Source organism: Juglans microcarpa x Juglans regia, chromosome 4S (genome assembly GCF_004785595.1).
Source record: "Juglans microcarpa x Juglans regia isolate MS1-56 chromosome 4S, Jm3101_v1.0, whole genome shotgun sequence".
Classification (NCBI taxonomy): Eukaryota; Viridiplantae; Streptophyta; class Magnoliopsida; order Fagales; family Juglandaceae; genus Juglans; species Juglans microcarpa x Juglans regia.
Genome location: NC_054601.1, coordinates 26,096,576 through 26,108,449, shown reverse-complemented (window position 1 = coordinate 26,108,449; position 11,874 = coordinate 26,096,576). Strand labels below are relative to the sequence as shown.

The following is an 11,874-nucleotide window of genomic DNA, read 5'->3' as shown; positions in this document are numbered from 1 at the left end:
GATAACATATTCTGATTTTGCATTCAAAAATGAAAATGTTTTGTTTTGCATTATGAACTTTGTAAATGCTCATATTTTCATACTAGTATATGCTTTCTGCTTACTGAATTATTAATAACTCACCCCTTATCTCCATAATATCTTTTAGATAATTTTGATGATTCAGCTTGAAATCAAAAGTAGAAAGTATTAATAAGATTTGATGATTGTAGATGAATAAGTGACAAATGGTACAAGTATTTATTAAAAAGTCTTATTTAGTATATTTATCATTTTCTGTTATTTTAATATTTTAAGTTATGGATATTTTCGAGTCTTTTGTGAAAAATCTTAATTTATTTTATTGAGATATTTCTTTGATGTCCATTTAGAGGAACAAATAAGTTAATATTTTTATAGAATCTCTGATTTATATATATTTATATTATTGGAGATAATTGTAAATAATATAGGTTAAGGTTGCGTTTGAATGTTGAAGTGAGTTGAGTTGAGTTGAGTTGTGATGATAAAATATTGTTAGAATATTATTTTTTAATATTATTATTATTTTAAAATTTAAAAAAATTAAATTATTTATTATATTTTGTGTTAAAATTTAAAAAATTATAATAATAAATTAAGATGAATTAAGAGTAGTTATAAATCTAAACAAAGCCTAACTCTGCAGACATCGAGACGTTATAGAGAGACTGATGGGATGGCTTTTCTTGGAAACTGGAAAACATCTTCTTTTTATTTTATTTTATGCGCTATATTACACGTTCTAAATTATTAACATTCTAAATTATTAAAATTAATCATTTCATAGCTCAAAATAGTAGTTTATTAATTTAAATTTGTGTTTCATTTAGAAATTTGTGAAAAATATAACTAAAGACAAAGGAGATAAGAAAAAAATATCAAACATTTCAGAATAATATTAATAAATAATTATTAAGAAATGTGAACAATTCTCATACGTTTGTTTTTATCAATAAAATAAGATAAAATTAGATAAATTAAAATTAAAATTAAAAATTGAATAAAATATTATTAAAATATATTTTTTAATATTATTTTTATTTTAAAATTTAAAAAATTAAATTATTCATTTTATTTTATATAAAAAATTTTAGAAAATATAATAATTAAATGAGAAGAATTGGAATCAATTGAAAAAAAAAAAAAAATCCCTTTGATACGATTTCAAAATCTAAATTATTGGTTCAAGTTAAGAACAAAAGAGTACGAAAATGCTGTGCTTTGAACGCACGCACGCTCACTCTCCTAAACAGTCGAAGCCAAGATTTTCTCCAGTTCTGAAGCTTCCTTCCTTACCCTCACTGGCCGTTGGGCTTTCTTTTACAGATATTTTCTCCGTAGCCTCCACTCCAGAGCTTTCTAGCTAGTGTCTTTTTCTGCTTCGCTTTTTTTTCTTCTTCTTCCAGTTCTCCAGCATAACGCTCGGCACCAGGTATTATCAATCTTCAACATCCACCCACCGCCCCGCCCCGCCCCCTCCCCGATTCCACGTTTGTTTACATCTGTGCCTTTATTGCCTTTCTTTCCGTCTAAATCTTCAATCTACTCAAATACACAAGGGTTTGGCACTTTCCCTTCTCTACCGTTTTACATAATTCTCTCGCAATTTCCATGTTCCAAGTCTGTGTCTTCACATTTCTGACGTCGTTTTGCGCGAGCTTTTTTATGCTTTAGAGTTTCTTGGGGACGAGGGCTGTGAAGCTTCTTCAATGGCAAAAACTTGGGCCGGACCTACAAACCCGTTCGGCCGGACCGGTGTGCGTATCGTGGTTGCCGGAGACAGAGGTACCGGGAAATCGAGCTTGATTGTGACGGCCGCGGCTGAGAACTTTGTAGCAAACGTGCCGCCGGTGTTGCCGCCTACGAGGCTTCCAGAGGATTTCTTCCCCGACCGCGTGCCCATTACAATCATAGACACTTCGTCTCGGTATCATTTCCTCCATTAATGATTGAATTTCATTTTCTAATGCTATGTTTGGAAGACGAGAATTTTCAGGAAATTAAAGGAAAATACAGGTGTTATTTTGGTGTTCGATTGTAAAAGTTGCATATATAATTGATGCGATTCAGCTTATTCTTGCATTATTCGAAATACCTGTATGGTTGCTGAGGAATTGTAGTGAAAGGAAAGAAAAGAAACTAGGATTCCAAATCATGGTTAGGTTTTTATTATTTAGGGCACGTGGAAATTGTCAAAGCTGCAAGAATTTGAGGCTCGTGAGTCTTGTTATCAATGTGTCTTCTTGTCAATTTGGAGAGTGAAATATGTATATTCTCTCTTAAAATAGGAAAAATGCCTTGTTCAATCTTAAGTTGTGTGATTTAGGAGAGAATGTTGAAATGGATTACAAGGAAAAATCTTGTAGGCATTTTTTTTTTTCGGTTTTATTTTTTTGGTCAGCAAGAAAACTAGAACTGAATCTTATGAAATTTTTCATTTTAGTTTTGTTAGTGTTCAGAGTATTGGAGTGGCTTTGAAAAACTGCACTAAGTGGATTTATCATGGCCCTACTACTGATGCACAACATTTTCTGGAACCAGACAGCATTAAGGTGTACTTGATGATTTTGTCTTTTTTTTTTTTTTTTTTTTTTTTTTATTTTTTTTTATTTTTTGGGCCATTACTGTTATTTTTTAATATCAGTGTGGTTCCTGACAAAAGTTAGAGATTCTATTGCAGTATTTGACATATGGAAAATAATGCCTCTGCTTGACTGACCTTATAACAATTGGATTGATTTGAAGCTGGAAATTGTAAAATCGGAAAGGAATTATATCATTTTGGCTTTTGATATGTGGCAATCACACAAATTTTCCAGTTCGATATTGGATCGCTAATTGTTTTTTTCTGTTTTCTCAATCAGTGTGGAGGATGATGGTAAAGTGGCTGAAGAATTGAAGCGGGCTGATGCAGTTGTGTTTACTTATGCGTGTGATGAGCCTCCTACACTTGATCGATTGAGTACTTTTTGGCTTCCTAAGCTTCGTAAATTAGAGGTCTCTATTTTTCATTTCATTTAGTTTTCATGTCCTCTTTGCTATTGCATCATGGAGAACTTATCATGGAAGATAAAAATACCCTGCTGGAAACCTTGAGGTTGATTACATGATCATGCATTGTAATAAATTGAGCCCCTTTGGTTTTCTTGCTTTTGGGGGTTTTTTGGAACTTGTTTTGCATAACAATATGTGGAGTCACCATGAATTTCGCTATTATTTATCTGTGATTTGTCCATATGAAATCAAATGAGCAGGTGAAAGTCCCAGTCATAGTGGTGGGTTGTAAGCTGGATTTGAGAGATGAGAACCAGCAGGTGAGCCTGGAGCAGGTGATGTCACCAATAATGCAGCAGTTTCGGGAGATTGAAACTTGTATTGAGTGTTCAGCACTTAAACAAATTCAGGTGTTATGCATTGATGTCCTTTCTGTTATTTTTTGTAAAATTATTTGGTACCTGTGTTGTTGATTTCATTTGTGGTTTAAACACACAGAAGCATAGCCCTTCTACTTGGGCCAAGCCTTGGCACTCTTTGATAAAAAAATTTATTGGTTATTAAAAAAATCTACACAGAGGAGTAGAGACACATATGTTTGTCTTCCATGCATATATTATCGCCTGCTTAATTTTCGGTATTGGGCAACATATTTTAGGAGATGATAATGAGACAATGTTTGGGGTCGTAAGACCACTGTGATTTTTTGTGCAAAATTTCCTGTGGAAGATTGGTTTTTTAACTCAAAAAGCAATATGCCAGCTGCTACTGAATAGAACTTTAATGCTAGAGTGAAATGCCTTATTGATGTTATTTTCTGATTTGTCGAGAATTTTCCTCTAATACCATGCTCTAAAAATTTATATGGGTCCAATGGGCTTTTGAGCACAAATCTACTTCGTAAATGAAATAAAAGCCATGCTAGAGGAGACATTTAGCTTTGTTCCTTGTACTGTTGTTGGGAAAAAAAGTAATGATTGAACTTGAGAAATTGACTTAAAGATTGGGTATTGAGGATTAGAAAATTTTGAAGTGGTCTAATTTATGTAGTTAATCGCAACAAATATTGTTATATGAATTCTGGCTTGAGATTGGAGTAGGAGTTTATATTGAGGAAGTTCAATTCTAGGAGAAATTTAGCTATGTTCCTTGTACTGTTGTTGGGAAAAAAAGTAACGATTGAACTTGAGAAATTGACTTAAAGATTGGGTATCGAGGATTAGAAAATTTTGAGGTAGTCTAATTTATATAGTTAATCACAACAAATATTGTTATATGAATTCTGGCTTGAGATTGGAGTAGGAGTTTATATTGAGCAAGTTCAGTTCTAATAAAGTATGTAAATCACTCTCATCATCTGAAGAAATGCATGGAATTCTTACTTATAAAAGAAAAATATATGGAATTCTTTGAATTCTTTCATTGTCATTATAATTTTTAGAGTTTAATGTCAAAATGTTTCTACTTGTAGATTCCCGAAGTTTTCTACTACGCACAAAAAGCTGTGCTTCATCCAACAGGTCCACTATTTGATCAGGAAACACAGACTTTGAAGCCTAGATGTGTGCGAGCCTTGAAGCGGATATTTATTCTTTGTGACCATGATATGGATGGGGCCCTCAGCGATGCAGAGTTGAATGATTTTCAGGTTTCTTTTCTTTTCCGCTTACAGCAGGTTTCTCATCTATCAAAGCTATAATAATTTTTGCTTAAGATAAATGAGGGATCCAAATACTTGTAAATAGGTCAAATGTTTCAATGCTCCATTACAACCTTCAGAAATAGTAGGTGTTAAGAGGGTTGTGGCAGAAAAGTTGGCCGAAGGAGTCAATGAACGTGGGCTTACTTTGACGGGATTCCTCTTTCTTCACGCTTTATTCATAGAAAAAGGTCGTCTTGAGACTACATGGACTGTCCTCAGAAAATTTGGATATAACAACGATATTAGACTTTCAAAGGAACTCATCCCGTCGTCTTTCAAACGAGCCCCTGATCAGGTAATATCTTGTTTATTTGTTTGATGTATTTGTTTTCTTGAAGTTTTAGACTTTGAGGTGAAATTAACTGTCACGTATAGCCAAGCTGGGTCTATCAGTAATTAGCTGACCAAGCCCTACCCTTAAAATATATTGTGGCTCCCTAGTCTTGTTGGCCTTGGCATTGACATCCAGGATTATTCATCTTGCTAAGGTTTTGAGGTGGGCAAGCCTTGAATTTCCCACCCTAATCCCCCTATGTGCACATAATTTGAAGTTCTATTAAACTTCTTTGCTTGAGTATAACATACCATTTAGTTCTAATATCATGTAATATGTCACTAAATCATACATGAACCATATCCACCCTCCAACCCCCCCCCCCCCCCCCCCCCCCCCAACAAAAAAAAAAAAAAAAGCTGTGAAGCATACAATGTTTTTTTTAAAAGGCTTACTGCTGTTTCTCTTTTGTGTAGAGTGTGGAGCTGACAAATGAAGCCATTGAGTATCTAACAGGAATCTTTGAATTGTTTGACAGTGATCATGTATGTCTTTTTATGTACTCTCTGAGTATTTTCTATTCCAAGTTTGTTAATTATATTATCATATAACTTGTGCAATCAGTATTTACTGTGGTAGCCACAGTTTAATCAAGTTGCTATTTATCGATCACCAACTTGAAATCATATATGATATTTATTTTTTCTACTAGGATGGGGCCCTTCGACCTCGTGAAATTGATGATTTGTTTTCCACTGCTGCAGAAAGGTAGTTTTGTTTCTGTTAAGATCATTTGTGACTATGTGGCTTGTTTTACCTCGTTACAACTCTTATGGTTCATGGGAAATCCTGTACAGCTTCATGTTCATTTAATTTATCTGCATGGGGTTCTTTCCTTCCGTTTATGTTTATTAAGTGGTTCATCATGACAACCCTCATTAATCTTGTTACCAATGCATCTTCTGTTAATTTTCAGTTACTATTGGTCATAGTCATTGTAACTTCATAATGCTTATGGCTTGGTTACTTTTAGAAGTGATGCTTTATGGCTAACAGTTAATTGCCTTGCATATATGCAAGATGCATTATTTATTTGCATGTGCAGAAGAAAACGTGCTCATTTGTTACACCAGAAATGTAATTTCCTGGCCATTTTAAATTGCAAATACTTTTTTCTTGAATTTTGTTTATTGATTTTGAAATCCTGGATTTTGTTTGTTGATATGATAATGTTTGAGATCCGGTCTGAACAATCACGCATAGGCGATGCTCTTGTATATGTCCCATATACTTGGGCTCTTGCCTAATCTCATGATCTATAAAATTTTGTTTACCAATAAAAAAAAAAAATAGAAATCTGGTTACTATGGAGATATATTCCTGTTGCCAGAATGTAAGACCAAATTTCTTTATTTTTGGTAATGTTGAATTGTTTAAATTTTACTTTCATTTTCACATGTTTTATTTCCATTTGCTTTACTTGTCTTTAGAAATATTTTTTCAGAAAGATGTAATTATCGTCTAAAATTCCATCATTCGGAAGTCTTTCATCTCATAAGTGAACAATTAGGAATTGGAAATTATGGCTTTGATTATGAGTATAAACCTTTTACTTCAAATTCTTATTTATTTTTTATGTTATCTTTCAGTCACTTCTCTTCTTTTTAACTTTTTTTTTTTATAAGTATCTTTTCTTCTTTTCTTTTCTCTCATTTTTTTAAACTATAGTCTGGGCATTTCAATCTTTCTGCGAGTTTGAGATAATTCTGATATGAACATATCCATGCATATCATGTGTCTGCATACCCACATCCCATCACCTGTGAAGGGCCCTCCTCCTCGGGGCGTTGTGAGGTTTTTTAATGTTTAGACATATTTTTGGTATCTTTGATTTATTCGAGTCAAGGAGAGGAAAGGGCTCAACCTGTATATTTGATTTTTTATTTCTTAACAACTATTATGATTAGCATCTGAAAGGTTTGGATGTTTGACATGCTTTTTTTGCCAGTCCTTGGGATAGAGCCCCTTATGTAGATGCTGTAGAGAGAAATGCATTTGGTGGGCTATCACTTGATGGGTTTTTGTCAGAGGTATGTCTTTCATTTGTTCGTTCTTCCCTTTTTCCTTTCTGTTTTTCATAGTGGGGGGTTTGGGTGGAAATGTCCCATAATCTTATAAGACAACTTCCAATTTATTATGGTCTCAATGTAGCTAGTTGGCTGCCTATTCATAGGTAAAGTTTTAAATTTAACATACTTATCAAAAAAAAAAAAAAGTTTTTAACATTTTTCTCTGGAGACCTGTGCTTAAATTTTGTGACACGTGTGGTTGCAGTGGGCCCTTATGACTCTTATAGACCCAGCTTGGAGCATGGAGAATCTGATATACATTGGTTATCCTGGTGATCCTTTGTCTGCTTTCCGTGTAACCAGAAGGCGGCGTGTGGATCGCAAAAAGCAGCAGACAGATAGAAATGTTTTCCAGTGTTTTGTTTTTGGGCCCAAGAAGGCTGGAAAGTCTTCACTATTGAATTCTTTTCTTGGAAGGTCTTTTGAATCATCCTTTTAAATATAATATATCTCAATAATTTTAGTTGGTGATTACTTATAAAAAAAAAAATAAAAAATTAGTTGGTGATAAAATAATATCACTTATTTTTTATGAATTGGAAGTGCAGGAGTTTCTCTGATAATTATACTTCAACCACTGACGAGCTATATGCAGTGAACGTTGTTGATCAGCCCGGGGTGAGTGCAATTGCATCACGCACCCCTGAAATTAGTGTTGAACATGTGCATTGGTCAGGCCAGTTTTGATAGGTCCCATAGAGGAGAAAGTATTCTTAAGCGACACCATGATATAAGCCCCGTCTTCCATTGGTTGGTTGCAAAATTAAATCAAACAAAAGACCTATTTGAATCAATAACGTTTTTGTCTAAAAGATGGGGAGCTGCTGTCACCAATGTAATTCTTACCGAGTCTTACGTATCAAGTTGGCATTACATAATTATGCTATGTTGATAGCCAAATCATGTTGAGGTGTATGTAGATTTTGCATAAGCTTTTCTAGATGTGACAGACAGCAATTTTATGAGAGTTTTTGCAGCCTTGAATTAATTCACAACTGATGTCTGAATTATTTATCAATGGAAAAGTTTATTTTGTGTTTTATTTTTGGGCTGGTTGAAGAGGGTTTCAAATATGTAGTCATTGTTTTCTCTCTGATCAACTTAAATTACTGACATCTGATTGGAATTTGTAGTTTGATTTTATTACTAAATTCTGTTTTCCCCTTATCTGATGTTTGTTATTTCTTTTGTGTAAATCAAAATGCCGTCAGTTGCCGTAATCACTAATCTTGTTCATATTTAGATTAGTTGTCTGAGTATTTGTTTGTTATTTTCTTCCCAGGGAGCAAAGAAAACTCTTGTGTTGAGAGAGATACCCGAAGATGAAGTTTCGAAACTGCTATTAGAAAAAGAATCTTTGGCTGCTTGTGACATAGCCATGTTTGTTCATGACAGGTAAATAAAAGGCTGCAAATATTGTTGTATTTAGTGATAAGATGAATTATGAATGTTATTTCAGTGTTCTGCATGGGATGAATTTTTATAAATGTTATAAATAGGGGTTAAGATGAATTTTTGACCCCTAGTGGTTGGCTCAAGTGGTGAAGGCCTTGGGCTTGGGGGTATTCTACCCCCAGGTCTAAGGTTCAAATCCCCTTGGGTGCAAACAATCTCTAGGAGCCATCGGTCTGGGGGATTTTCCCCTTGAATTACCCGAGGTGCACTTGCGGAAAACTCTTTACTGAGGGTCTGTGCACCCCTGGGATTAGTCGGGACACTGTTCCCAGACACACGGTGCCAATAAAAATATAAAAAAATAAGAATAAATGTTATTTCAGTGTTCTGCATGGGATAAGTGTTTAATCATCTTTTTAATGAATTTTAATTACTTATCTTTGAAAAATAAGTGCTAAATTTTCTCACTCTGGATTCATGTTTTTTTATTCTAACTTGGTTTCACTGTATTTTTTAGCTTGATATATTCTTTTAACATTGTTCTGTTATATGTCGGTTTAGGCCTGTATATTAATGTTACTGGTAATCTTGAGGTGCCTTTAGTGAAGGTTACAAAGTTTTATGGATGGGGATGCTGGATAGCTATTATCTTTTTGTTATCCTTTTTATTTTCTGAATTTCATAGGAAATTAAATTATCTTTACTGGTAATCAGGACGTTGACAACATGGTGCAGGTTTCAACTTAATAGCATTTTAACTTGTCTGCATGCTAGGCTCATGTTATGTGGATTTTGGGTCTTTGACTATATACTTTGGAAGCTACTAACTCTATTGACAAGTGAACTTGAAGTTTGCTCTAATTATATTTCGACGTGTATATATTTATGACCTGTTTTACAGTTTGCCCTTGCATTTGGAGATTCCAAGGATTGATTCATTTTACTTTTACAGTTCTGATGCATTCTCATGGGAGAGAGCGACTGAGTTGCTGGTAGAAGTTGCTAGTCATGGTGAGGATACTGGCTTTGAGGTGCCTTGTCTCATAGTTGCAGCTAAAGATGATCGGGATTCATTTCCGGTGGCCATACAAGAATCTACCAGGGTATTTATTCTGTTCAAAATTTTGCTTATCCGAGCTAAACCAGCCCTTAAAAATATTTACTGAGGCTTGTTTTACCGATCAAAAAAGTTGTTTGCTTGTTCTGAACATAATGGTTTCTATCATTGGCGTATTGGTGTTACTGCCCTTGTTTATGCATGTTTTTTTTTTTTTTTTTCTCTGTAATGGGAATGTAAAATTAATTAAACCGATTCTTTAAATCATTGAGGAGTGTTGGTGGCAAGAACTTGACATACATGGACAACATTTTATCAATTCTAGATTTTACATAAAATTGTCATAATTAAAGGACTTGAGCACCTAAAATCTGATGTCTAAATAATGACATAGTAATACTATAATAGTGTTTTTCTTTCCCTAGACTGTCAACATATTTCAATGCAATTTTGTATTTGTAGGTTAGTCAGGACATGGGAATAGAGGCTCCTATACCTATCAGTGTGAAGCTGGGTGATCTGAATAATGTTTTCCGAAGGATTGTAAGTACTTCCGAACACCCACATTTGAGCATACCTGAAACTGAAGCTGGGCGAAGCCGAAAGCAATACCATCGGCTTCTAAATCGCTCACTTGTGTTCTTTTCAGGTTCGTCTGAAACTGTTGTTTTACTAATATCTTAGATCTTGTCATCTTTGATATCTTGTATAAGTTCTCCAAGTTAAGTTTGTGATATCTTTCCAGTCATGCGTTTTCCCGTGCTGCTAAAATTTGCTTTATCCTTGAATCTGTTGGCCAATTGTTCCTTATGGATGATCATTTTCCTATGACAATGAAGCTGAGTTATGTTGTTCTGTGATCTTCTTGTTTAAGTTTGTCTCTCTGAATTATCTTGTGCCTTTGACAGTCGGAGCTGCCGTAGCCATTGTTGGGCTTGCAGCTTACCGTGTCTATGCTGCAAGGAAAAATGCTTCCGGCTGAGGGTTGGAAGTTTGCACATCAAACAGCATACTTGTCGTCTCACCAGTTTATATAAAATTGGCTGTTCAACTCTTGGCACCTTGTTGGGTTTCTTGATAAAGTTTCTACTGAAAAATCAGAACCTCAATTTTAACTTATCTTCTTCTTTGGCTTGTACTTAAGAGGGCTGTGCACCCTGCCCCCCTGAATTGTTCCTTGTAGGATTTTTTCTTCCCCTTCTTTGGGAGGCTTTTCAAATTTTAGAATTGAAAAGTAGTAGGAATTGTGTAAAATATGAAGAGTTCTGCTAAAACTCTTCCAATGTGTATATGAAGCTTCCTAAACCCATTTTGTTGATAATTTCATTTTTTATGTTTCAAGCTTTCTGGTTTACCATAATGGAAAGGCATTAGGGCTATTGCTGTTGGACCCTCTATGCTTGGGTATTGGAATCAATTGAAGAAAAAGAAAGCAAATTTCCTACACTATTATCGTGTTATTTCCTGGATGCATAAAAAAATTTAGGAAGCTCCTACATCATCCTCAACCTCTCCAAATTGGTAGCAATCTTTGATCCACAACTGCCAAAATGCATTTTTGGGTTCCAGGGTTATTAAAAAAAAAGAAGCATTGGTAGGTTGTAAAATAGTGGAAGGACAAGGAAAATAAAAAATATAAATTATTCCTAGCAAAGGTTTTAATTTGTTTGCTTTGTTGCCATTGATTTTGGTGAAATAATGCAGCACTTTTGTGGGCAAATTTATAGATGATTTCTGCACGCTGACAAGGGCACGCTAGGTAAGGACAAGGCTGTTCTCTAAATAATTCTTCATTAAACTTTGTTGCCTATAGAAATTAAAAGGAAAATAAAAAGGACATAGCATATTAATGTGTACCACAGGAGCCTTTGCAGCCGGAACCCTCGGTGCAAACTTGGTCTCATCAATGTGTATTATTAATGTAAAAAATCGCATAGCAGGCTAGAATAGGAGAAAAAATCATTCTCGGCCACCTTCGGACTCGATGAAGTGATTTAAAGTCCATGGTGGCAGTTCTACTGTACTCAAACGTACATTCGTATCAATTAATAGAAAATCGTAATGCTAGGTATAAACTTCAAATAAACAAAGTTTTATATAAGTCATTTATAAAAAAAATGGGTCCCACAAAAAGAGGGTGAAACATGGTATGGTACTAACAGGTAGGGCTGTTAAAAAAAATGGGGAAATAGGTGAACCAAGTGGGTTCCGTCTAGTTCTAAATTGGTCTGGTTCAATACCAATTCTTATTTAGCAAAATCAATTGAAAATCAATTTGGTTTCTGTTTTAATTTTTAGAACA

General features: G+C 34.4%; 1 protein-coding gene across 2 annotated transcripts; it reads left to right on the top strand.

Annotated features, from left to right (window-relative positions):
• Positions 1-1,209: 1,209 nt before the first annotated feature.
• On the top strand, positions 1,210-10,893 carry LOC121262632 (mitochondrial Rho GTPase 1-like). 2 transcript variants are annotated; one of them, XM_041165190.1, is made up of 15 exons: positions 1,210-1,453; positions 1,696-1,948; positions 2,886-3,018; positions 3,276-3,425; positions 4,487-4,663; positions 4,761-5,012; positions 5,468-5,536; positions 5,704-5,759; positions 7,000-7,081; positions 7,326-7,537; positions 7,669-7,738; positions 8,403-8,515; positions 9,468-9,618; positions 10,035-10,221; positions 10,481-10,893. In XM_041165190.1, exons 2-15 carry the CDS (start codon positions 1,731-1,733, stop codon positions 10,552-10,554), a joined length of 1,944 nt encoding a protein of 647 aa, XP_041021124.1. In that variant the 5' UTR covers positions 1,210-1,453; positions 1,696-1,730; the 3' UTR covers positions 10,555-10,893. The 2 variants fall into 2 exon arrangements, with proteins under 2 accessions (XP_041021124.1, XP_041021125.1); XM_041165191.1 differs by having other exon boundaries at positions 1,680-1,948.
• Positions 10,894-11,874: the final 981 nt, after the last annotated feature.

What these genes read in the sequence shown, in the direction of transcription:
- LOC121262632 (XM_041165190.1), top strand. Translation starts at nt 1,731, where the DNA reads ATGGCAAAAACTTGGGCCGGACCTACAAACCCGTTCGGCCGGACCGGT. An exon ending in TTTTCCACTGCTGCAGAAAG is followed by an intron (nt 5,760 to 6,999) that starts GTAGTTTTGTTT and finishes TTTTTTTGCCAG; the next exon opens with TCCTTGGGATAGAGCCCCTT. An exon ending in CTCACTTGTGTTCTTTTCAG is followed by an intron (nt 10,222 to 10,480) that starts GTTCGTCTGAAA and finishes TGCCTTTGACAG; the next exon opens with TCGGAGCTGCCGTAGCCATT.